We start from the raw sequence: 27,877 nt of genomic DNA, 5'->3' as shown, positions 1-27,877 counted from the left end.
TTTAAAATGTGTAGCATGTATTTTTTAATTCTTTGGGTTCTCTAAATAAGAGGAAAGATGGTCCTGTGGCTAAACCTTAGGAGATATGGGTTGTTCCCTACATTGCTACAGATATCTTCTCTGACTTCCTCAAACCATTGAGTTTCTGGTTCTCCATCTATAACATGGAGACAATAACCTTTACCACAAAAACAGCCCAGATTCTAAACTAATTAATGTTTGTAAAAGATTTTGGGATTCTTAAGTAGAAGGTACTATGAACATGCAAATTGTCAACATCAGTATCAATATGGATAGAGAAATGTAAATGTGTGCATTGAACTGGCTGAGCAAGAGTCAGCAGGGAGCAGTGTGATTTATCTGAGGATGAATCTGCTGCAGTTTGACTGAATCTCAACTGGAGAGTGATAGCTCTGTAGAGTAAGGAGGGAAAGTTTCCAAGCACATTTTAAGACCCAGGGGGACCACAGTGATGACTGCTGTTCCTGGAAGCTGCTTGAGGTGGCTGAACTCAGATTTTTAGGATTGTCTGGGTGTGGTTGGGTATGTCTTGATCAAAGTAATAGACCTTGAGTATATGATGCAGATAAGAATCCATAAAAATACATAAAATTACTTCCCATTTAGTGACATCAAACTTCACAATCATGGACATTAAAATGCTGCAAGGCTTTGAAATCAACCACTGCTAGTTCATAGGCATGGCACGGTTATATGTCTTGTTGAACCACAACATTCCAGACGAGATTCTTCTAGGAACTTATAGCACAGTATTGGTCAGTGTAAAGTCATGGAATGATCTTAGGCACTCTTAGGCTATGTCTACACTACGCTATTTCTGGATATCCTGCATCTTAACAGCAAGTCTTTTATTTCAGGCTCACTATTCAGGCATCTCTGTAAACCTCATTCCATGGAGAATAAGGGATATCTCGGAATAACAGTTTATTTTGAAATTTGGTGCTGCATAGACAGTGCCAAATTACAAAATAAGCTATTTTGAAATAAGATCAAAATAAGATACACAATTTGCACAGCTCAAATTGTGTATTTTATTTTGAACTACAGTACAGTGTAGATGTAGCCTTAGAATCAATATTAAATTGTGTGTAAATAAAGACAACACGATAAAGGTCATATTGAGAGAGAGAGCTTTTTTGACAATGCTATTTGACCATGTCATTCTATCTTGCATGGTTAAATATTCTGTAAGGGTATGTCTACACTACCCCGCTAGTTCGAACTAGCGGGGTAATGTATGCATACCGAACTTGCTAATGAAGCCCGGGATTTGAATTTCCCGGGCTTCATTAGCATAAAGCCGGCGCCGCCATTTTTAAAAGCCGGCTAGTGTGAACCCCGTGCCGCGCAGCTACACGCAGCACGGGCTAGATAGTTCGAACTACGTAGCCATTCCGAACTATCTGTACTCCTCGTGGAGTGGCTACGTAGTTCGAACTATCTAGCCCGTGCCGCGCGGCTACACGCGGCACGGGGTTCGCACTAGCCGGCTTTTAAAAATGGCGGCGCCGGCTTTATGCTAATGAAGCCCGGGAAATTCAAATCCCGGGCTTCATTAGCAAGTTCGGTATGCATACATTACCCCTCTAGTTCGAACTAGCGGGGTAGTGTAGACATACCCTAATACACTTACAGGACTAATTCTCGAGTCTGCCAAAGATCTGATGTGAAATGGAGCACCCGCAGAAAAAAATAGACGGTGCTAAGCACCCACCGACAGCACCCTATCAGTGCCTCTCCCCCCTCCCAGAGCTTCCTGCCTCTCCCCCCCTCCTTCAGCTGTTCTGAGGCATACAGGATGAATTGGAGAGGACTGGCAGGAGCAAGGGCAGAGTGTGCTCAGGGGAAGGGTAGAATAAGATGGGAAGGAGGGGTGAAGCCAAGACAGGAAAAGATAGGGTGTGAGTGTGGCCTTCGAGTAAGGGATGAAGTCAGGTGGGACTGTGAGCGGAGATGAGTGAGCACCCACAGGCATATTAGAAAGTCAGTCATGACCTTTTAACCAAGGGGGATAGGGAGAACCCTGTTTAAAGACTGGAACCAGCAGGAGTCTCCAAAGGAAAAATAGGTGAAATTGATAAGCTTAAGCAAGCATATAGATCCATGGATTCCAATACCAGAAGTGACCACTCTAATCATCTAGTCTGGCCTATTTAACACACTCTATAGAGCTCCCCATCCCATACCTTTTAGAGAAATATCCAATTTGGTTTAAAAATTATCAGTACCAGATAATCCATCATGACAACTCATGGTAAATAGCTAAAAAGTTACAATAGTTAATTACTCTCTCAGTTAAAGATGTACATTTTATTTTCATTCTGAGCTTGCCTAGCTTCAACTTGTATGCATTGGATTGTGTTATAAAATACAAGGCCCATCATTAAATAATAAGTCCCCATCTAGGTACTGAAATCAAGTCACACCTTAACCTTTATTTTAGCTAAATTGATTCAAAGAGTTCAATCATTATAAGGCAGGTTTTCTTGAAGGAAGTTTGGTGGTGGAATGAAGAGACAGCTTGGTGTTAAAATTGGACCTTCTACCTTGCGCTGCCACTCACACCCCTTCCTCCAGAATCAGGCAAGCAAAGATGCAATAATTGAAGCCTCTAGCTGCAAGTTCAAAAGGCACTGCTGCACCTTCAGTAGTCAAAAGACACAACTGCTGCTCAGCTAAATGTGTGAAATTGAGGTTGAGAAGCAGCCAGAGAGATCAGGCTTCTAATGGCCTGGTCACATGAGATGTGTGACATTTGATGACTTTACATTTAGAGGCATTTCTGTTGGGAGGATAAAAAGGAAAAACTCACCTGAAGTATTTAAAAATTCATGCTTTTTAAAGCGAGTGTCTGACCCTCATGGTTGTAGAAAAACATAAGACAATTACCTAAATGCACCTTAGTCCTATAGAAAATGTCACCATACCTAGCTATCCCTCCAAGTTCCCCACTGGCAACCATCAGTTTCCCTGTGCCATGACTGCTGAATTTTGCATTGCTCCATCCTCAATGCTGCTTTGGAATAGGGTCCGTTGACCAATTTATACATATGAAAATCAACTCATTGAAATATTTGCATAAAATGTCATGAGGAGCCATGTAAAACTTGTCTTATGTGCAGTATGAGCTTGATTTTAATTTGGTGGGAGGAGATTAGATTGTTGGGTTTTGTTCTAATTTTTTTAAGCATAGTATTTTTATATTAATACACTAAAAAAGTAAATCCTTAAAAGCCTGACTGGCCTTTAAGATTTTTTTTTAAGTTTTTTAATTTTTGAGATTCTTCTAGGTTGAAAAAACACATTTGTTGATAAAGCTGGTGGTGTTGCAAAAAAGGAAAGGTGACAGGGTGGGAAGGCATATGTAAAATACATAGTACTGATAGTATTTTTTATTATAATACTGAAGAGTATTTAACATATTTTACTTTGCTGTATTCAACTTTGCTTGATAGAATACTAAATTTAGTTATACAGAAGCATTTCTGTTGGGAGGATAAAAAAACTCCACCTGAAGTATTTAAAAATTCATGCTGCTTAATTTGTCTTTGATTTGCATTTTATGAAAAAAGATAATGTAGTTATTTAAAGTATGAATTAATTTTACTTCTCTAATGTTTAAAATTCCCAATCACTAAGATTATTTTCTTTTAAAACTAACTGCTTAATGTGAAGAAATTCTATGACTGTCAGAACATCTGCTTGTACTCATGAATACCCTCCCTACTCCACCTTCCCCCACAAACAAATGCAGAGGACATATGCAAATGCCTATTACCTTAAAATAGTTTAACACCTTGAACTGCAATGGGATGGAAAGGTGGTCATCACAGATGAGCTCAGGTGTAAGATACCATTACATCTTACACTTTTAATTTATTTCATGGCTGAATTTCATGTGAGTTGCACATAAGTATGTAATTTACATCTTGCATCATACATAGTATCATACAGAGTAGTGTGTACTTGATATCTATGATTGTGACACATTTTAGGTACAGTATTTTAGGAGTTATGCCACTTTCCCATGTGGTATATGGAAGTCACAAATGTGGAAGTCACAAATACACTATTAAGCAGACATCAGAAACTATTTGTCTTCTAGAAGAAAAAGACAAGAAAGTCTGTTGTTTGTCTAACATCTTGTTCAAAATTTGTTTTTATTGCAGTGTTTAAAGACACAACTTCCCTCAACCAGTATCAAAAAGTAGATCTGGCTAACAAAGTTGTATGTTCTTTCTGTTGCATGGGTCTAAGACATACTTTTACTAGTATTTTCTTCAATCTTTTGTCTTCCATCTGATGCACTTCCCCACTCCCGTTTCAGGCTTAATACAGGACTCTAATACTTCATTAGAGTCTAAACTTGAATTTCTTATTTTTTTAATCCAAAACCAACAACACACAATAAATTGCAAAGTCTCATTCTGAAGTTCTATTAAATGTTAAAACAAGTTGGTGCTGCTGACCAAATTTGTACTGAGTTTAGTATTTTCATTTAGTACTTTTGTTTTATGTACTATTTTATTGTACTTATAATATCAGGATGTCTTGAAATGTAGTTACAAAAATAAATATAAATTATCATCCTATATATGGAATGGATTGCTGTTACTTTCCATGGTGATGCTATATTGAAAAATCCAAAAGAAACTGCCTTTTTGCCATTCTAAAATATGTTGTGATTTTTTTAATTTTCAATATTCATTTACATGATAAAGAAAACATTAAGAAAATTAAAGAAAGCAAGACTATTTTTGACAATGGGCCAAAAATAGAGTTGGCATAAGTGGGCACCTATCCTCATTAGCTTTTTTTTAAATTAATTCTTATGGCACTAATTGTGTTTTTGGCTTAGCACTAGGCATCCCAGTAGCCCCTGTGTTTTGTCCAATTGGTCCAAAGTTTCAGAAAGGTTAGCCCCGTTATTCAGGCTCCTTGTGTGTAAAATAAATCATTGCAACAAAAGTATTTATTTAGTGCACACAGTCCAGAGGGAAAATGTAGTATGCTTGAATCTGCTTCTACAAGTCTTAGAACCTTAACTGTAAACTTATTTTCTTCTGAAAAGTTTTTTTTTCAGCTTCACTGCAGCTTGCTCAACTGTGAAATAGCAGTCTGTTTTTTTTATTGAGAGTAAATTGCATTATTAAGCAAAATTAAACAATTTTCCATGAGTAAATAATTGATAAGTCATGCACTCTGCCTTAAAAGTAAGTCAAATAGTACTGCAGGGGAAAAACTGCAGCCACTCTTCTATGATTCTCTTTACATTTTAATGCAGATTTTATAGAATACTCTCATTGCATATTCATTACATATGATATCTAAGTGTGCTGACAAAACTGTTCCATTTACCATGCTGTGGATGACTAGATTTTGAATTAGATCCCAATATCAGCCTGTATCACAATATGCTGTTACATGGTCTGTTAGATTCATATTTTACATGAATCACCATACAGTTTTGAAAATAATAAACTGAGCTTGCATACCATGGTTCTTATCTGACTTGCACCAGTGTAGCTAAAGAGAATTTGTATTCAGGATAATATAGTTACATAGGTGTAAAACTAAGGTAGAACATAGAAGAATCAGGCCTACTGTGCTTAGAAATCACTTGGGAAATGAGTCTTTTAATGATCATGGAAATATGAAGGCCACCCCCTATAAGTTTAGAATTTGAGGTACGTCACCTTTCCTAAACAATTGTGTTTAGTTTAGAGTTGAAGTAACCAAGATGTTTTATGTCTGAAAGGAAGGAATGCATCTTTACATTGTGCAGTGTGTTTTTACTGTCCAGAACCAGAAACCAATTGAGCCTTGTTGAATTAGGTTTAAAATTACTGTGTCCTTTTACTGTGTCTCATAGCTATGTCTAGGGAAATGATTTTGTTTTCATTGCTGTCAGCATTAATAATCAATATTAAATTTAGTTAAGCATAAATTGCATCTTAGGTGTTCAATAGGGGAATTTTCAATGTCTTATTTTACACATGCAATTGTACTAGTATGGAAATTATAACAAGGAGCAATGATTTCTAAGTTCATAGACAGGTAAGAATATACTTGCAATTAGAAAAAGAAGAGCTTGCATTACCCCTGGAGCAAAAAAGTAAAACAAAATAAAATAAACTCACATAAATTATGTTTCTTTAGCAAAACTGGATTTAAAAGCAGGTAATAGGACTTGATTCAGAGTGAATAATTGTGTAACCAATGGCTTAAGAAGTGCTTTTCCTGATTTAGGCTCTGGCTAAGAAAAAACACTAAAAATGTGCTTAATTCTATCCCTATTCTGGTTAGAACTTAAGCATATGTTTAAGTTTTAATACATGCTTTCATGCTCTCCAAAATAGGAATGTTTTCCTCAAGTGAGACTTACACTGGTAGCATTGAGAACAGAATCAGGCCACCATTTTCTTTCATGTTGCTGTATTCAGATGACCTGGCCACAATAAAGAAAATAAAGCATTTTCATATTGATAGTTTGTTAGTTCTGACAGGGCAATCGTCTCCATAGTGCTGAACTGTTCAGAGTGGTACTTACCACATTGGATTAAAATGACTCATTAAGTCTCATGAGCTCTCTTTGAGCTGATCTGAATTCACTCATAGTTAATAAAATTTTGTCCCTCTAAGAAAATTATGAAAAAAATATAGTGACTAGAATCACACTATATAGGGCTGAATATATGTCCAGGCTAGATTTTTATTTGTTACACTGGAGTAACTCCACTTACATCCATGGGGAAATTAAATATTTTCATTAAAACTGATCCTGACATATTTTAGAAAGAAGGAAAGGTTTATATAAAACCAAGTAACCTTCTCATGAATTAAGGTGTAAAAAGTAGTAATAAAGATGCAACAATTTTTTCTTATTATTTTTGGATAACCTCCTCTGTTCCTAGTGGGATTCTTAACTTGCACTTCCTGAAACTGTTTACATATAAATAAATTTAATGCTGGTGAAATGTGCTGAGTTTACAACTCTGGAGTTAGTCATCCTCCCTATACAAAACAGGTGCAGTACAATGCAGCATAAGCTAGGGTTCCCCACATTGCTTCAACTAGTTGACTTAACTTTAACCCTGAGGTAATACCTATATGGAACATCAATTTTCATTTTTATTCAGTTTCTTGACTATCTATAGAAGCTTCCAGACAGGATGTCCATTAGGGTGAGTATGGTAAACTTTTAATTATAATGAACAGAAACCCACCGATCAGTGAACACCGAGTAGAGAAACTCCATAACACAGTAACAATTTAGTCAGCAATAATCAGTTAGTATGTAGAATCAAATTAATGTCCTAGATGTTTAAAAGAATCTGTATTTCATGATAAATCCCCCTGAGTCATTAAGTCCTCTTTTTATATTTTTTCTCTTTATTTAACAAGGATTTGTCCTTAATGAAAGCTGTTGGCACTGTTGTAATCCTTTGCTTTTTGGTTTTCAGTGTTTCTGATGGCTTAACAGCTTCATATTTTCCTGTAACTATTGAAAATTCCTTTTCAGTCATAAACTCACACATCTTTTCCTCTAATAATTTAACAGACACTAATTTCATTTCAAAAGCTGTTTTAAAAAATCACATGTCCCTCTTCCTAAATTAGAGAAGAGATTTTGTGGTGTTTGAGGTCCCCTCAAAGCCAGACTAAATCTGAAACGAAATACTAATACCGTGACACCATATTCTATATGCATTTCATAGAATCATAAAATACTAGGACTGGAAGGGACCTCATTTCTGTTGCTTTCTGACCACCATTAGTTTAAAATTCTCCCTTTGGGAATGGCATCCATCTTTAATTTAGACATCAATTCTGCAACCCTTAATTAGGACTTAGTTGAAAACATATTGATTGTTCTCTTGTTGGGACTCTTCCTCACTTAAGCCACTCTTTTCAGGGAGCAAGATCAGACATAATTTTGATTATTCATACTTTTATGATGTATTATTTGTCTATTTTTCCAAATCACTTTATAAGCAGATGAGTAACTCAAGCCTTGAGCTACTCATTTGTAATTCTGGTTCTCTGAAAGCAGCATTTCTATTCTCCTATCAACCTCTCCAACCAATTTTGTATGTGTGTACTATTTTCACAGACTGAGCCTTTTTTATTAATGTAAAGAATTCATAGAATTCTCACAAATGGTCATTTCTTACTTTTTTGAATACAGAATACTTTTTCTGAGAATTTGCAAGTAATTCAGTATGAGTTCATTTTAACTCTTTCATTAAGAAATATTTGTTGTGTGAATTCATGTTATATTTAGATTTTGAAGCTTTCCTTGCTGGTACTTGGATGTTGCTGGAGTGCATTGAGGCACTGAGAGCTAATTCAGAATGAATCTTGCCTTGATTTTCTTGCAATGAGTTTAATTAATGAATAGAAGTCTCCTCAGTTTGCTCTGTTTGGCATTAGTTTTCTCTCTTCATTTGTATGCATGTGGACACAGAGTATGTTTCTCAGACCTGAATAAAATCACTGTGTAAATATGAAAGCTTGTCTCTTTCAGCAATGGAAGTAGGTCCCTCTGATGCTATTCTCTTACCCACTTGTCTATATTTAACTGTGTTAATTTGGATTTTATATATATATATAGAGAGAGAGAGAGAGAGAAAAAGAGAGAGAGAGCAAGATTTTATTCAAGGTTTGTGGCTATGCTAATAACTTTGAATTGAATATGGTCTGTCAGTCATTTCTGTAATCACTAAAGTTATCATAACCTTCTATGAAGAAATGTCTATAATTTTTTCCTCTGCATCCTTGGATGGGGGAAAGCAGGAAGGTCAGTTTTACTGTTGCTCAGCAGCACTGCTGCTCAAAATGAACTTTCAGAAAAAGGAAGGTTTTATATTGAATGCTTCTTTAATCATGTGTGGTAATGGGAAATATATAGGAGTGCAAGTCTGTCACTTAAATTGAAAGTTGTGTTACAAATTCTAACATTTAAAAGTGAAGGGACTTGCCCAGGCAACACAGTAAGTAATGGAAGAGCCAGTAACAGAACCCATTTCTCTTGACCCCCATTTTAGTTCCCTCCCATCAGGAACAGTAATGCTCACCATATACCAGAGGTAGGGAAGCCATGGCCTGGAGGCCAAATGCAGCCCCTGGCATGCCTGGATCCTACCCCTGAGGCTCAGGGGCCTCCCAGCCTGTGCTCCAGCTTGCCCCCTACCCCCGCATTACCCCACCACAGGGCTAGAGCACACAAAATCTACTAGGCTGGGGCCCTGGAGACTCTAGTGTGGGAGGGGATGTGGGGAGTTTATTTTTCTTCAGTAGGGGTCACAACAGAGAAGGGTTTTTTGTCTTTGCTTTTTGTTTTTTACTTCTCATTTGTGTGTGCCCCCCAACAGTTTTTTTCTGTAGGTTAGTGGCCCCCAACTCAAAAAAGGTTCCCCACTCCTGCCATATACAATAATTTCTGTTTGTATAAATATATATGCATCCTTTTACTATGAAACCACTTCCTTTATCATGTAATATCCTCTCCTTTCCACTTTATCAGGACATCACATCCTCTCTTCATTTAAATCCTTCCTAAAGAATTACTTTTTTCTGTAATGACTACAAGATAAAAGATGACATCAACAAAACAATAATAATTAAATGGGAGAAACTAATAAAAAAAAAACCTTAATCAGTCTTTCCTTTGTATATACTGATGTGTGTTGCCCACTTTGTGACTTACTTACGTTAAAAGATTATTGAGGTGGGACAGACTGTGCATTTTTTGTCTTATATAGATTCATTTTTCTCAGCATCTTTTATTTGTAGATAAAGCTATCATAGAATCTAGTGTATAATATTTAGGATTTTCAGAGTAAGACTATTGTATTGTACAATACTATAGTTCTAATCTGCTCTGGCTCAAGAAAAAGGATCATGTTTGTAGGATGTGCTCTAGTGGCTCTTCATTTCTCAGCAACTACCATATGCAGATCATGGTATGGCTGATTGAGCTATTTGGGTCAGGGGAGTAAAACAAAGTCTGTCTAAATTTCACCTCTTTTTGTTTCTCCATTGACTTTATTGGCTGGATTTATAAATTCTTCAAATTAAAACTGTTTGGCTTTCAGGTTTGGGATTCCAAAGTCTACATTAGCTGAGCCTTTGCTAAACAAAAGTCTTGGATAGCATCTGGGATTGAGATTGACAGAAATTTAGGTCCTGTAAATTTATATTTTGACACTTAACATCACATCCATGGGAAGTATCTTTTGCTGTTCAGTGTTGATTGAGGAATTAACACTCCACTATATGGCTAAACTAAAGAGGACAGAGCTGTCACTAAAGGTTTAAACTAAAGGGGAAGCAGTGTGCGCGCACACACGCGCACACACACAGATTGCAGAAGGAGCCAAGGCATGTTGATCCTGGAGTGTCTATCTGCTTATCATAGCTGAGGAGCTAGTTTCTGGCTGGGAAAGAGGAGCTTCTCAGAAAGAAAGAGAGGGTTTCTGACAGGTGCTCTCTCCTTTTGTTGCCTTTTTTACAGCCCTTGTGACTCACCTGTATTCATCACCAGGGAGCATGCCCAGATTTCCCTTGATCCAGCAGAGCAGCAGTCTCCTTAATTAGTCTGATGATTCATCACCTGGCTCCACGTGCTCAGCCTTGCAGTTTCTAATCCCAAATACACAATACAGCCAGTCCCTGAGTTGCGAATGGTCGAGTTATGACCATTCGCATTTACGACCGCAGCAATCGTAAACGTGTTCCCCGAGTTACGAACGCGATCCGGACTTATGAACAGCGCAGTCGCCATGTAACTCAATGGGGTCCAAGTTACAAACACTTCAAGTTACAGCCAAGTGTTTGGTCTGTAACTTGTTTGTAACTCGGGGAGAGGCTGTAGTCTCCACTCTCTCACACACACATTCATATCTCAGGGGAGAATGCAGTTTAGAGCAAGTTATAAGCAAGGTGGCTGAGAGTTACAAAAATTACAAAATTGCAAGGCTCAACAATTACCAGGCTTTCAGTACATTTCTGGACTTATAGCAAAGTTTCTGAGAGTTACAAAGTTGCAAAATTTTACAAAGATTACAACCAGTTGCTGAGTTTAAAAGGCAATGCCATTGAAACAATTACAAAGCTTCAGAGAATCATTTACAAATCATCAGTAATGAAGTGACTTAGAAGACAATGCCTCCCCTCCCTTCCCCCTGCCCTGAAGAAATGTAGTCAGCAGGAGGTTTTTCTCAGTCTCTATGTCTTGGCAAGACCTTACAGTTTAGTGTATTTCCAGAAAATTCATGTGTACAATCAATTACTAGCTTGGATGGATGCTTTTATGCAACATCTTCTTCCTCTGTACTCCGCTAGACCCCATTCCCCACCCAGAGTTGAGATAGAACCCAGAAGTTCTGATAGGGTCTCTCTGTTTCTGCAGAGTTAGTAAGAAAGTAAGAATATGCATTAAAATTGTAAAACTAATAGTGCCTTGCCACAAGATTCAGAATATGTTATTATTAGAATGTAATATTATTTGCCTTTCTTTTATCTAGGAATTGGGAATTAGCTAAACATTTGGTCCTCTCCACCAACTGATAAATTATCTGACAGAAAATTAGAATTTTCAAGTAACTAAATAGCCCCTCATGGTTAAATTACCTTCCAAAACTAAACCTGGAATGGTTCCTGTCATGGCTCCTTCCCCATTTTGGCATGATAAATGCAGGAGTGGGGGCCAGAAAAAGTACCCCAAAACCTTATTTACCAGGCTTTGGTATAAAACTTTCCCTCAAAATCTTAACAACCTAGATTTTGGGAATAAAATCTCTGCTGCAACCACCCAAATATTAATAAAGAAAATCCAGGGAGAGTCTACTTGTAAAATCTCACCCCTAAAGTACAAACCAGGACAATACCAGGTTAATAAAAAGAAAAGGGAAAACTTTTATTATCACCACAATATCCTTCTTGCAAGCATAATGACTATATGGAAAAGTAACATAATAATATACTCGTGGAGAAACTCCATGGGCCTAGAATTTAGTTACAAAAGAAAGCCAAAACATCAGATCCCATTTCCCAAACCATAAAATAATAAAACCTAACAGATTTATCTAAACTTTACCCTACTTACAGAAAGTAAAGAATTGTTTCTTGGAGAGAGAGAGATGTCTCCTTCAGTAGCTGGAGGGAACTCCCAGAAAGGAGGGAAAAAACAAAAATTCCTTTGTCCGGTTTGAAATTCCTACCTACATTCCCATTGGACACTCCACCTGGCTAGATGTAGTTAACCCCTTAGTCTCCAGGCTGCCAGCCATCTCTCATAATCATGATAGTTCCCATGGATCAAAAAGAAGTATGCACTCTGATCAATTATTTCTGCAGGGCACTGGGATTCCATGTCTCTGATAAAGGTGACTGTTGGCTGATAAAGTTCCTTTTTTGTTATTGATGACAGTATTGGAGTGATTTCCTGAGTCAATTCTTCCTCAAAGTCTGTAGGAGGGTTTCTCCACTATAAACGAGAGAGGGAGGGGGAGGTGTGAAATGAACTATCACCTAGAGGGGAAATGCTCACTATTCTGTTTTATTCTGCAACATCATCATTCCAAAGAAACAAATACTTTCTTTGCAGAACTATGTCTGGTTAAAAGACAACAATAGTACAAATGCTTTAGCAATATCCAGTGAGGGATAAGTGTCACCAGAGGCCAAGGAAGATGACCCTATCTTCATTTCAAAAACTTGTTTTAAGAAATAAAAAAACCAGCAATCCACTCTTAGAACCACTGAAGTCAGAAAATGAGAAGTTATTAAATCATAACGTGATGTGTAGCAATAAGCTGCTTCCATTCTGGCAGTGTCAGTGTTTAAGGATGACAGTGTAAATCCACTGAATGTTATCATAGAACTTTCTATAGAATTAATTTCCATTAGTATCTTTTGAACCTCTGACATATGAGGGGATTTCAAATTATGCAAATGGATTATATTATTCCCAATATATATTTTAAAGAGATAGTTTAAGTAGATATAATTTTCTGAACTACTAAAATAATTTTCCAAACTCTCTTCTTTCGCAAATCTCTGGAACACTAATTCACTTCAGTAAACATGCAGTCACTCTCACATGTTACCTTCTTTTCACTAAAGACCAACCCAAGTTTATACTTTTATTAAATGCCTCTGTTGAATTACATGGACAAGGGATTGAACATGATCACACACATACATCCATACACTCATATAGAAACAAACAAACCACATTTTGCTTTTGCTTAAAGTTACCAGTCTTTTTGCTTAAAGTTACAAGCCAGGTGAGTTAAATGTGAGGGGGATGAGTGGGGACTTCTCAAGACTGATGCTCCGATCTTGAGAAGATGAGACCCAGAGATTCATGCAAGACACCCCATCTTTTATAGGACTTTTCTCCCATTGAAGTTTATGTGTTTTGCTGTATCAGTTCTTAATCAATCCTCAGCTGTTCTGTGATGTTATCTTAGAGTTATTCTTTACTCTGATATCAGTATGTTGGTGGTTACTTCTCAGTGTTATTTCAAGGATGTCTTGTGTATAAAAGGGATGCTTGCTCTTAACACTCAAGGCCGTTCATAATGTTCTACATTAGTCTGCTTTGTTTTGGGCCTCATTTTTTGGTACCTTGACACCTCTGAGTCTTCCAGCTAGCTCCTCCTTCTACTATCTGGACTCTGAAACTGCTAGGCCTACAAGTTGTTATCTCTCCAAACAATCACATTCCAAACTCATTCACTGTCTCTCCCCAGGAAATACACAATTATTTCACACATGGGAAAAGGGAGATAATTGTCCATACAAAAGATATCAATTTATTTCACTACAAAGCTTCTATCAGTACAAACTATTAGTCATTCATCATATTTTCTTTATAACACAATCTATATTCTAATTACTTCTAAGAGCAATAGTGTGGTCATACTGAATCACAAGAATCCTTATGATCTCTTTCTCACATAATGGAAGGTTACAGAGCTCAAAAGGTTACAAAACTTGCATTCATATTATACTGAAACTTACATTTACATTATACTGTATTAGGCAGAGGTTTTACACAACATCACACATTTGAAAAATGAGTGGAGGAAGAGGAGAAAAAATATTTTCCAAGATTGTCTCTTGCACTTATGTTGCATTTTATGATAGGCAAGAAGATGTAGATCTGCTGCTTTTGCCTTCCCTGGCTGCCTTGCTGCAGCCCTACTACCCTTCAGACCCCTGCCTCTGGGGCTCAGCCTGAGAATATTTAGGCTGGAGTTCTCCTGGCTCACCCTGTTCCCAGCACGGCTCTTTCCATGGTATCTATGCTAGCAGGCAACTAGGTTCCTCTCCCCCCAGGGCTAGAGCAATGGTGTTCTCCTCTTGTCTAAGAGCCCTTCTTATAAGATGCCCTCTTTGGATGGCCGACTGGGTGTTGCTAACCCATCTCTGGTGGCTCCTGGAAGAGCCCTTTTACAGGGCTGCTTTTAACCCCTTTTTTTCCTGGAGTGAGGTGGCTGCTCCTCTTCAGAGACCATTCAGATGCTAGAGTTGATAATTCAATATGGATATTTAAGTGCCAAATATAATAACATTTTTCATGCATTAATATCTTGACTACATGTCTACTTGAATCCACTGCAGCATGCTTTCTCTTTGACCTTCATTTTATTGGCATAGAAGAAAGTATCTTAAAAAATACTGAATATTCTATTTCTGATCACACTGTCATAGGTGATTAGATCATTGTATGGTCCCTATGACTTAGCTCCCCATTTAGGCTTGCCAGATGCTTTCACCAAAAATCCCGAACATGGCAGGAAAAAAAAAAAAGGAGACCAAACTTGTTGAGAAAAAGAACAGGAGACAAAAGGTGTTGAGAAAACAGGACACCTGGCAACCCTATCCCCATTTATTAGGATTCCATGCTTCTTACTATAGATTAAATTCTGTTATATTTGTATAATTCAATCTATAAAATATGGTTCATTACTGTTTTCTGAAGTGAAATGTAAATTAAAGAAAGTTAACAAAATTTAGCATGTGTATGATTCATTACCACTTTAACTAAGAACTAAGGTTTACCCAGCAGTGCTGAGGTCCTTAACTCAAATAAGTTCTGTTTTTCTTCATTTAAATAGTAGTTGTGGGATGGGCTTGGGAATGAGAGATTCGGTATGCAGGCTGCTTCGGGGAAAAAGGACAACCCTCTTTCACCACAGCAGTTTGGGGCCAGGCGAGAAGTGCCTGTCTGGCCACTGCAGCTGCAGCTGCAGCAGGCACAGCTGGGGGAGGGTGCATGTCCCCGGGCTGAGGGATAGACACAAAGACAGACACACAAATTGACAAACTCTGTGAAATATATAATAGATAGCAGTCACTTTATCCACCACTGTCCCCTGTAGGATTATAGCTATCTCAACGGGGTTATAGCTATTCTGGTCTCCTTTCTGCCCTCCTATGTATTTCTGCAGTATAACTGTATCACCAACCAGACCCTTCCCTTTCCATTTTCTGAGAAAGATGGACAGAAAATATGGAAAATTCCAGACACATCCCATTGCCCTGGTACAACCAAAACTTGGCTTTGCTTGAAGTTATGATAAGAAGTTACATTTCATATTTGGTACTCCTAGCTCTTTAGTAGGATTTTGTGAACAAATGGACTTACAGATGGATTCACAGGCAGCTAGATGCACATTTCTAAAATATATAATAAAGATATATTCTCATAGACTCATAGACTTAAAGATCAGAAGGGACCTTTATGATCATCTAGTCTGACCCCCTGCACAGTGCAGGCCATAGAATCTCACCTACCCCTGTTAGAATAATCCTCTCATCTATGTCTCAGATATTGAAGCCTTCAAATACTTTGAAGGCCCCAAGATGCAGAGAATCCTCCAGCTGTGATCTGTGCCCCATGCTACAGAGAAAGGCATAAAACCTCCAGGGTCTTTGCCAATCTACCCTGGAGGAAAATTCCTTCCCGGCCCCAAATATGGCGATCAGCTAAACCCTGAGCATGTGGGCAAGACTCACCAGCCAGACAGACACCCAGAAAGTTCTCTATACTAGCTTCATTGACCTATTTCCCACTGATAATGAATGGTCAATTAGTTACCAAGATCATGTTCTCAAACCATCCCCTTATCATAGAACTAGAAGAGACATCAGAAGGTCATCAAGTCCAGCCCCCTGCTTTAGGCAGGACCAATCCCATCTAAATCAACCCAGCCAGGGCTCTGTCAAGCCAGGACTTAAACACCTCTAGGGATGGAGACTCCACTACTTCCCTAAGTAACCCATTCCAGTGCTTCACCACCCTCCTAGTGAAATAGTTTTTCCTAATATCCAACCTGGACCTCTCCCACCATAACTTGAGACCATTGCTCCTTGTTCTGCCATCTGTCACTACTGAGAACAGCCTCTCTCCATCCTCTTTGGAACCTCCCTTCAGGAAGTTGAAGGCTGCTATCATATCCCCCCTCACTCTTCGCTTCTGCAGACTAAACAGACCCAAGTCCCTCAGCCTCTCCTCATAAGTCATGTGTTCCAGCACCCTAATCATTTTGGTTGCCCTCCGCTAGACCCTCTCCAATGCGTCCACATCCTTTTTGTAGTGGGGGGCCCAGAACTGGACACAATACTCCAGACGTGGCCTCACCAATGCCGAATAAAGGGGAATAATGACATCTCTGGATCTGCTGGCAATGCTCCTCTTAATGCAACCTAATATGCCATTAGCCTTCTTAGCTACAAGGGCACACTGTTGACTCATATCCAGCTTCTCATCCACTGTAACCCCCTGGTCCTTTTCTGCAGAACTACTACTTAGCTGGTTGGTCCCCAGCTTGTAACTATGCTTGGGATTCTTCCGTCCCAAGTGCAGGACTCTATACTTGACCTTGTTGAACCTCATCAGATTTCTTGTGGCCCAATCCTCCAATTTGTCTAAGTCACTCTGGACCCTATCTCTGCCCTTAAGCATATCTACCTCTCCCCCCAGCTTAGTGTCATCCGCAAACTTGCTGAGGGTGCGATCCATCCCCTCATCCAGATCATTAATAAAGATATTGAACATTACCGGTCCTAGAACCGAATCTTGGGGCACTCCACTAGAAACCGACTGCCATCCTGACATCGAGCCCGGCCTTCTAGCCATCTTTCTATCCATCTTACCATCCATTTATCCAATACACATTCCCTTAACTTGCTGGCAAGAATATTGTGGGAGACCGTATCAAAAGCCTTGCTAAAGTCAAGGTATATCACATCCACTGACTTCCCCATGTCCACCGAGCCAGTTACCTCATCATAGAAGCTAATCAGATTGGTCAGGCACGACTTTCCCTTTGTGAATCCATGCTGACTATTCCTAATCCATTTTATGAGAAACAATCAAATTTCTCGTACATCACTCATCGTATTCACTCATCTTGCTTTTGGTAAATAAGACTAATTGCTATGTGAAGCTAGGCTTTTTAATATCAAGGAGAACAGCTGTATTTTTATGCTTCTACATAAGTTTCACATTCTTCCTTGGTTTTATTTTTTCTTGACTTAGATACGAAAATTGTGCATGTTACGCATTGTTATAAATTAGGGACACTAGGAGCAATTGGGGACATGTATTATTCAGAATTCATAGAAGGGCTTATAATGCTATTGGTTATTGAAACATAATGCAGTCTAGTGAAGTACTCTTTATCTTTGAGAACAGCAGATTTACAAATACAGGCTATAAAAGGCTCATATAACATGCAATAGATCACTGAACTGGAATGCTGACATATTGTCAACATAAATTTGCATATGATTTGGTCCCATCATGATACTTTTTAATATCTAGGCCTGCTGGTACCTCTATAGTTAGGGTTATGTGAAGGGTCCCATTAAATCCCTGTATTTTAATGGTGTGTAATACATCTTTAAATAGCCAGGCCATCTTAAAACTCAATATATAAAATATAACTTTTGGAGCATATTTAAACTCAGTATTTTAGACAAACTCATAAGTTATATTGAATTATAAAACTTTAGAAGATTTACTTGGTGTTTCTCAGATCCTTAACTCAAATAAGTTTTGTTTTTCTTCATTTAAATTATTTGTTCTGGGGTGGAGCTGGGGATGAAGGGATGAGTATGAAGGCTGTCCCAGCGAAAGAGAATAACTCCAGCCCTCTCTCACCACAGTAGGTTGGGGCTAGGTCTGAGAAGAACCTGCTCATAGATGCTACTGTTACAGTGGGCACAGTCAGGGAAGAGGTGTATGGCCCCTGGCTGGGGTCAAATAAACAGGCACACACATAAACAAACTCTTTGAAATAAAATGTAAATAGCTGTCCCTTTCTCCACCGGTGGCCCTGCTGGCCCAATGGGGTTATATCTATCCCAGTCCCCATCTCTGGCCCCTTGCTGTTCCCCTTGTCATTCTACAATATAACTGTCCCTTCTACCAGACCTCTCCCTTTCCATTTTATGAGAAACAATCAAATTTCTCGTACATCACATTGTTGTAGAACAACCAAACCCTTACCTTGTTTGAAGTTACGATAAGGGGAAGCTGCATACCAAATTTGGTGTCCTAACTCTTATCGTTTACGAGTTCTTGAACAAACAAACTCATAGACAGATGAACACACAGACAGACAGACAGACACAGTTCCTAAAATATATAGTAATCTTCTTCCTAAATATAGATATTGATATAGATCTATAGTAGTCTTCTTTCCAAAGCCACATTCTAACAGAGATCAGGAATGTTTATGTCCAAAAGAATGCTGGTTTTCTACCTAGGTGGGATTAAGACTTTTAGACAGTCTATTCATTCTTTTGTTTCTTTTGTTGATTTCATAAAAGGCCTGGCAATGTGAATGCAGATGATCTCTCACTGGATTACTTCCTGCATCACAATCCCACATGAAATAACTGATACTCCTCCACAAAATCTTCTAGCCCATTCTTTATGGGGTCAGGCTACATCACTTAATTTCCTGAATAATGTTTCTGTACTAGAAGATTGTAGGGCTACCATCTTGTCTTTAGTACATCACTCAACATGATGTGGTTTCAATGATTTCTAGATTGGATGCAAATTTTGGCAAAGTGATAATTCAGTCATTGAGAATCAGACTCCAAATCCATCTCTAAACAGTACTGCTTGGGGGATACCTCAGTGCAATACTACTAGAAGAAGAAGAAATAGTCACCACCTTGTTCTTTAACAGATGTTCTTCTAGATGCAGATGTGTTTTCCATGACCCTCTTGGAACCCCTTCTCCATCAGTGTCTTAAACTTTCTGCTATGGTTTAAAGGAATTGAGTGGTGTGGATCATGACATTGCCCATCAGAGTCTGATTGGTACTGCTGTAGGAAAACAGTGGCTCTAGAACACATGGCACGAACACACTTGTGTGAAATTACATGTTTGCACCCAAGTCTGGAAGAATTACAGTTACAGAACTGTATGGTAAACATTTTATCCACCAAAAAGTTACCAGCATTAAAATGCTAGAAATGAACTCTGTGTTCAAAGGAAATAATTTTACAAACATTATAAGGAAATCTTAGAGAAAGAACTAAGAACAAATAACAAATTCCACAGATCCTCTTGATAGAACTAACATACCTTCCCTAGCCCCTGGCTTGGAGCCACATAGCAAGAAATAGGATATGAAGGGCAGAGTCAGAGGAGTCTGTTTCCATACTTTCCATACCTACATGAGGACAAAAAACAATGGGAGCTAGCAGGAGGGTATTTTACTCCTATCAGCTTGTCTGATGTCCCAGATGAGGAACTTAGAAGATGAGAATACTTACCTCCTTGCTTCACCTATAACAACTGAAGAGGTTGGCAGCTAGAAAGGAATGCATTGAGAGAGGAAGATGTATGTTTAGTACTGTTGCTCTCTTCCCACTCCAGCTTGTTGAAAAATCGTTTATAAACATTAGGAGCAGAGCAGAAAAATCAGAGTCAGAAATTCAAAATAGAGTTAGCTGTCAACACAATCCTGTACCAAGTTTTTGGTTTTGAAGCCCATGGCAGAGACTTACTTGCAACTGCAAAATTAACAACTGTATTCTGTAAAGACAAAGGTCCAGATATAGGGTTTTGTCCGGCCTGGACTTGGGGCAGTTCAGGTTACTAACCTCTCCTTTCATTTCACATGGATCTTTCTAAGGATTACATCTGTCCCCAGCATAAAGTATACCAAGCTATTCTTGGCCCACATTGGACTGCTCCAGCCATTAGAAATACAAGAATGCCATGGTGGCGAGCCTTTTATCTCTCAGCCTTATTGAGGAGTGGCTCAGAGCCATTATTGTGGTTCTATCAAGTAGTGAGAATACTCAGGGTATCAAAGCCATCACCTTTTTAAACTGCTTTTGACACAAAAGTGACACAAATGGCTGTTGCAGAAGCCAAGATCTAGCCACACAATACTGTTGGCCCCAAAAGATAAGCAAAAAGAACTCCCTGCTGTAAGAAGATTTTCATAGAAATTGGATCAGAGGCTGTCGTGATATATCTTATCACAATCAAGATAATAACATGATAAACAATTTGTTGAGACAGATTATGCCAAAAACTTGATGATAAAGGAAGAAAGGAGTGATATTAGTGACTGAAGCAGTTCTGACACAGAACAGTAAAAAGGTCCAATATCTAGGCTCTTTTTTTTGCATGTGGAGCTTTATGATAAGAACAATCTGTACCTCATACTATGATTGTCTGTGGAATATAGTAAATAGATAAAAAAATTTGGAAGGAACACTTATTTTTTCATTCTTCCAATTGTAATTAATTGAAACTTTTTTATTGAATACTGAGTACAATTGCACCATAATATCTTCTGTGTTAATAACTACACTGAGTCTATAAATTTAAGTTCTCAGATTTCTCTTACTCATGTAACATCCCTTATCTCTCTCCCTTATGATGTGGACAACCTTTAACAGTACGTGTTCATTCTAACCCTCCTTTTTTGTTCTATATTTTAAATGAAATGGAAAATATTCTGTATGGCAGCATTTTTCAAACTTGGGTCACAGGTCTGCACTGCTTTGTTTACTTGGAGGCTGTGTCTACACTGGCATGAATTTCCGGAACTGCTTAAAACGGAATACTATTCCGTTTTCAGTTTTTCCGGAAAAGGAGCGTCTACATTGGTAGGCTGCTTTTCCGGACAAGCCCTTTTTCCGGAAAAGCGTCTGTGGCCAATGTAGATGCGCTTTTCCAGAAAAGAGCCCCGATCACCGGAATAAGGACTTATGCCCGAGTGGGAGCAGAATAGTTTTTCCAGAATAGCGGCTGATTTTGTACAGTAGAGCATCGCTTTTCCGGAAATTCAAGGGCCAGTGTAGACAGCTCGCAGCTTATTCCGGAAAAGCAGCTGATTTTCCGGAATAAGTGGCCCAGTGTAGACACAGCCAAAGTGTCTGTGGCCAAGGAGACTCACCACTCCCACAGCAAACCAAAGCCAATATGATCCATGAGGCTCCACGGCTATGGACACAGTAAGTAAACAAAGTGGCATGGGCCCTCTTGCGACTTGCCCTGTAGACTCCATGGCTCAAGTTTAAAAACTGCTGCTGTAAGATATTTATGAGGTTTTTATAGCTTCCAAAATGTGCAGCTATGACCAATATTATACTTAGTGCTTCAAATTTGCTTTCTTTTATGTCAGTGTATATAATTGTACTTTTCCAATGCAGAAAAATCAATATCTGCCTATAATAATAAATAAAAAAGTACTAGTTCTGTTTATCAACTTTAAAAACTATGAACTGACATTGGAACCCTTAACACCTTTTGCTGAAGATTTATTTCTTGTTATTATACGTCACATAAACTTTTATTTTCAGGATGTTTTCTGTAGTTCTTGCTCAAATTTAAATAACAGTATTTGAACTTCATGTGCATGAGGACTTTAGGATTTAACTCCAAAAGCTAAAGCATTTATTAAACACATTATAAAATGCCTAAACTATAGTATATAATTTAACTAAATATGCATCTTTTCATTTTAATAGGTCATAAAACTGGCTTTTGAAGAATTTGAACTGGAAAGAGGATATGACACACTGACTGTAGGGGATGCTGGGAAAGTGGGTGACACCAGAACAGTGTTGTATGTGTAAGTACATTTTTAAATATTTACGGCTTGATATTTACTATCATTCACATTGTTTTTCTGTATTCTATCTATCTGTCTATGATATATAAGTTAGATCAGAGAGCAGGTCCCTAAATATTATCACTGCACAGAAGTTCAGGAATACATGTATAGAAAGCCAAAAGAGGAATTTAAAAATAATGATGCATACATAATTCTTACCACAAAAAATTGAATAAAAGAAAATTCTGTTACATCAAACTGTTAACATTTCCAACAAGGAATACATATTTTCCCATGTGTTTAGTTAACATGTATATGTATACGTATATGGCTTATGTTTATATGGGACCATTAAAAAGAGATATATCACTTTACAATAAAATACATCAAATAATAAATTGAAAATTGCTGGAGGGCTAGACTAAGGGCTTTAATTATTACCCTGCTTTTTGGGTGCTGCATAGTATTGAGATCACCAGAGTTGAGCAACATTTTTTCAAATAGTTTATTTATCAAAAAATTCAGTTTTTGACAACCAGAAATTATTCACCAATTTAACATGACTCATTTTGGCTTAGAAAATTTTTTCCAGCAGCTATTTCAGAAAACTGAGTACTGGGGGATATTACTGGGATCTAACCTTTAGGTTAGATATGAGGGCACTTATGTGGAATATGGAAAGCCCCGTTTGTATTCTCCAGTCTGAAGCGGGGAGTTAAGCTTTGGTCTCACCATTACCACATGAGTGCTTTAACTAGCAAGGTATAAGCCAGTCTCCTCTTAATCTCTCTTGTTGAAGCTGTTCTACTATGAATAAATATATATATACTTATCAGGACAAAAAGAACAAGCGACAACAACTCTGTAACTTGGGAAGAAGGAAAGATGGGTTCAGATTCCTCCTCTGAATTAGATAGGGAGAGGAAGTGATTCCATATCTGCAAAGTGACTGCCTATTAATAATCAGGCTATAAAGTCATTCTTTCTCTGGCCCAAAATGTTTAAGTACAGGCAGTCCCCGACTTAAGTGGATCCGACTTACGTCGATCCGACTTACGTCGGATCCCTAGATACGAACGGGGTGAGGCAACTCCCGCACATGCGCAGCAGCATTCCCGGGGCTCGCTCACCTGGGTCCTAGGATCCTCCTCCTCCTCTGGCTGGCTCCGACTGGGGTCCCGCAGAGCTGCCGGGCAGAGGAAAAGTGCCTCCCCACGCCCGCTGTCCCCCCACCCCCCTGCCAGCAACAGGCTGCCCCCTCCCCTGAGCAACAGGCTGCCGAACAGACAAAAGCAGCCTCTCTGCCCCTCCTCCCCTCTATACATGCCGGGCTCCCGGAGCGCAGCAGCGTCCCCGGGGCTCGCTCACCTGGGTCCTAGAATCCACCTTCTCCTCCTCTTCGGCCGGCTCCAACTGGCCTCTGCCTGCAGCAGCTGGCCACAGGGACAGGGATCCCGCAGAGCTGCCGGGCAGAGGAAAAGTGCCTCCCCACGCCCGCTGCCCCCCCCCCGCGGCCTCGCATCCTGCACGCCTCCCCCCTCCCCCCCTGCCAGCAACAGGCTGCCCCCTCCCCTGAGCAACAGGCTGCCGAACAGCAGACAAAAGCAGCCTCTCCGCCCCTCCTCCCCCTATACATGCTGGGCTCCCTGGGCAAACAAAGACTCCACCGAAACAAACAAAGTGCTGGCCTCATTGTGTTAGCAAAAAAAGGACCCTCCTCCTAGAACCCTGGGTGGTGTGTGGAAATAAAGCTATTAGCTCAAAGCATGGTGCAGAGCTGTTTGGTATTTGATGAGTTACTCCTTTAGTCCTGAGTTTGTCACAGGGACAGAAATAGATGTGAAATCTTCTGAACAGGGGAACAGACAGCAAAACAAACATAGGGGAGTTAACCTTTCCCTATGCTATCCAAAACTAAAAAAAATGTTTGGCTAGAGTTTCCCCTACAATATGTACCAGTTCCGACTTACATACAAATTCAACTTAAGAACAAACCTACAGTCCCTATCTTGTACGTAACCCGGGGACTGCCTGTATTTATAAATACGTGTCTGAACAGGAGCAAAGGCAACCAAAATAATGATGATGTATTTAATCAAAAAGAAGGGAAAAAACATTAAAACCTCTGCGTCAGTGGTTTTCTAACTATTGGGTTGTGACCAGTACTGGGTTGTGGAATGTCAGGCACTGGGTTTCATTGCTGCAGGGTGATCAGGTGACCAGTACAGTTGCTATGTCAGGCTGACTGCACTGTGCTCAAGAAGTGCCTAGCTCCTGGGCGGGAGGGAGAAGGGTGTACAGGACTTTGTGCACTGTCCCTACCCCCCGCACTAGCTCCGCACTCCCTTTGGTTGGGAATCTGCTGCTGTCTGCTTCTTGGGTACAGTATGGTCTATGGTGCCAGGAGAGGCAAGACTCCTGCCTTAGACCTCCCCCTACCACTGCTGCACGGCAGAGTGGTAGGCACTCAAGCTAAGACCCTCCTGCCCTAACCCTGACCCTTCCCAAAGCAGAGTCCCCTCTTATACCCCAAACTCATCCTCAGCCCCATCCCAGAGCCCACACTCTAGTCAATTATGTTGGGTCATGGCATCCACAATCTTCTTCAACTGGGTCATGAGAAAATAAGTTTAAAAATCACTGCTCCATATTAAAGCACATAAACAGGTGTAACCTGTGGTGAGCTGTTTGAAATTAGTTAGGGTATGTCTACACTACAGCGCTAATTCGAACTAACTTAGTTCAAATTAGTTAATTTGAACGAAGCTAATTCGAACTAACGGATCCAGACTAAAAAACTAGTTCGAATTAGCTTAGTTCGAATTTTGCTAATTCGAACTAGCATGTCCACATTAAGTGGACCCTGAACCGGGGTTAAGGATGGCTGGAAGCAGTGCAGGCAGGGCATCAGATGAGGATTTACAGCGTGGAGCTGCTGCCTCAGGCTAGCCGAGGGCTCTGCTTAAAGGGACCCGACCCCCACCCCAGACAGACAGTTCTCAGGGGTGCCCCGCTTGCAAAGCAGTCCTGGCTTGGAGTGCCCTGAGTGCCCACACTGGGCACATCACAGCACTCAGCCATCAGACCGGCTGCACTTGCCGCAGGCTGCCATCTGGGGAGAGGGGGCAATTGGGAGGCTGCAGGAGAGCTTCCACCCCCAGAAGCCCGCAGAGCCAGCCCAGTCCTCCCCATCGGGGGCTCGTACCCCATTCTTCCCTCACCTCCTTCCACTTACCCTTCTCTAGCCCCCCTTCTTGATGTACAAAAAAAAGAAAACGTGTGGTCAAAAATAGAATCTCTCTTTATTGAACAAAACTGGGGGAGACTGGGAAAAGGAGGTGGGAGGGGAAAGAGAGAGGGTGGGAGAGGGGAGGGTAACTAAAATGATCAGAGGTTTGGAACAGGTCCCATATGAAGAGAGGCTAAAGAGACTGGAACTTTTCAGTTTAGAAAAGAGGAGACTGAGGGGGGATAGGATAGAGGTCTATAAAAGCATGAGTGGGGTGAAGAGGGTGCATCAAGAAAAGTTCTTCATTAGTTCCCATAATAGAAGGGCTAGAGGACACCAAATGAAAGGAATGGGTAGCAGGCTTCAAACTAGTAACAGAAAGTTGTTCTTCACAAAGCAAAGAGTCAACCTGTGGAACTCCTTGCTGCAGGAGGCTGTGAAGGCTAGAACTAGAACAGAGTTTAAAGAGAAGTGAGATAAAGTGATGGAGGTTGGGTCCATGGAGTGGTATTAGCCAGGGGGTAGGAGTGGTGTCCCTGCCCAAAGTTTGTGGAAGGCTGGAGAGGGATGGCACGAGACAAATGGATTGGTCACTGTCTTTGGTCCATCCCCTCCAGGGTCTCTAGGTTTGGCCGCTGTCGGCAGACAAGCTACTGGGCTAGATGAACCTTTGGTCTGACCCAGTACGGCCATTGTAAGCTCAGGGCTCAGGGTCGGGGGCCTCAGTGGACCACCTTGATTTTCATGCACACCTGCTCCTGGGTGGCCAGGCTGGAAGCTCTCCTGCCCTAGACGGCCACTTTCCTGTGCCTAGTGCGGAGGTCATGGACGAGGTCCACAATGTCCGCACTAGCCCAGGCGGGTGCCTGCCTCTTGCGGTCCCGGGCAAGCTCCCAGGAGCCACCAGCCTGGTCCCGGGAAGAGGAGGAGAACTGGGGGGCATCGGGTGGCTGGCTCAAGCCATGCCAGGTGCAGGGTCTGCTAGCTGGGTGCTGGCAGGTTTGCACCTGGCACGGGCACCGTAGCCAGCCCATGCCCCTTTAAGTGTTCCGGGGCCGGGAGGGGGGCAATAGAGTTTCCCTGGTGTTGGCCAGAGTGGCCACCAGGGAAAGCTGGGGAGGGCTAGCCTCCCACTAGTTCAAATTAAGGGGCTACACACCCCTTAATTCGAACTAGTAAGTTCGAACTAGGCTTAGTCCTCATAGAATGTGGTTTACCTAGTTCGAACTAAGCGCTCCACTAGTTCGAATTAAGTTCGAACTAGCGGAGCGCTAGTGTAGCGCCTATCAAAGTTAATTCGAACTAACGTCCATTAGTTCGAATTAACTTTGTAGTGTAGACATACCCTTAGTGATTTCAGCTCAGAGGTACCCACATAATCATATATATAGTAAGCCCGGTGTCTGTGAGTCTGTAATGCCAAAATGCTGGCTGTTCCCTCTGGGGGGCGCTGTTGCCTGAAATGCTGGCTGTTCCCTCTGGGTGGCCCGTGTTGCATGGGGAGTACGGGGCCCAAACGGTTGCTTGCACCGCTTGCTCCCCCGCGGCGGGGGACCGCGGAGCCCAAATGGCCGTTTGGGCATCATCGCCCTGCCCTCCTTCACCTTCCGCCGTGGCTCATGGCTGACTTCTGCACCACTCAGCCAGGCCGCCACGTGGGAGCAAGTGGTGCAAGTGACCGTTTGGGCTCCGTGCCCCCCATGCAGTACGGGGATTGCGGAGCCCAAACGGCAATTTGGGCTCTGCAGTCCCCCGAGTGAGAGGCAGGAGGGGGAGGAGAAGTGAAAGAGGGAGACAGAGAGAGAGGCAGGAGGCAAAAGAGAGCTGAGAGAGAGAGAGAAAGAGAGAGAGAGACCGGAGGCTCAGGAGAGAAGACCGAAGTGGAGGAGAGACCTGAAAATCCTGTGTTATGATGGGCTAATTGGCTAGTATTTATAATAGTTAGCAGCTGGTAACTTTCATCATAACAGAAAAAAGCTAGTGATGGAAAGAGGATTAAAACATTATAAATGACAGAAAGCTTGCAATCCTGATAACCATGCCATACTTCACACTTTGCAGATGTCAAACCAGCTAGCAACTTGCATGAGTACTAAAAAAAAATATTTTGGAAACCTGTTATGTCCCTTTTGAAAGCCAGGATAAAATTCCAACAGCTCTTTTGTGTAAAAAAATGAACAAAACCCAACAGAATTAATTTAGCCAAATATGTTTTGCTGTATTTGGCCCAAAGTTTTGAAACAAACTGAAAAAAGTCTGAGGGAAAACTAGGGTTTCATAGCATTTAAATAACAAGATTGTATGAAAAAAAATCTGAAGCTTTGTTTGAGACCATTAGTTGCCCAAATGTAATGTTCATGACTCTGTGGAGAGAAACGGATTACTTCAGGAACTCACTGGGAGGAGAGTATTTTATTGAACAGCCTTTTTTTAAGTCTGTAATCTCACTGATCGTAACTAACAGAAGAGTTAGTTCTGTGGTTTTTTTAAATCTCCCCCTCCCCATCACTTACT

The 27,877-nt window shown here is 40.4% G+C and overlaps 1 protein-coding gene across 1 annotated transcript in view; it reads left to right on the top strand.

Annotated features, from left to right (window-relative positions):
* The window catches only part of CSMD1 (CUB and Sushi multiple domains 1), a 1,868,278-nt gene that overhangs the window by 1,343,066 nt on the left and 497,335 nt on the right, over nt 1-27,877 (top strand). The window contains exon 11 of the mRNA XM_006137767.5: nt 22,049-22,152. Coding sequence (XP_006137829.3) covers nt 22,049-22,152 — 104 coding nt within the window. The remainder of the gene's footprint in view (nt 1-22,048; nt 22,153-27,877) is intronic.

Source organism: Pelodiscus sinensis, chromosome 3 (assembly GCF_052426305.1).
Source record: "Pelodiscus sinensis isolate ZL-2025 chromosome 3, ASM5242630v1, whole genome shotgun sequence".
NCBI classification, from domain to species: Eukaryota; Metazoa; Chordata; order Testudines; family Trionychidae; genus Pelodiscus; species Pelodiscus sinensis.
This window is presented reverse-complemented; position numbering and strand designations above follow the sequence as displayed.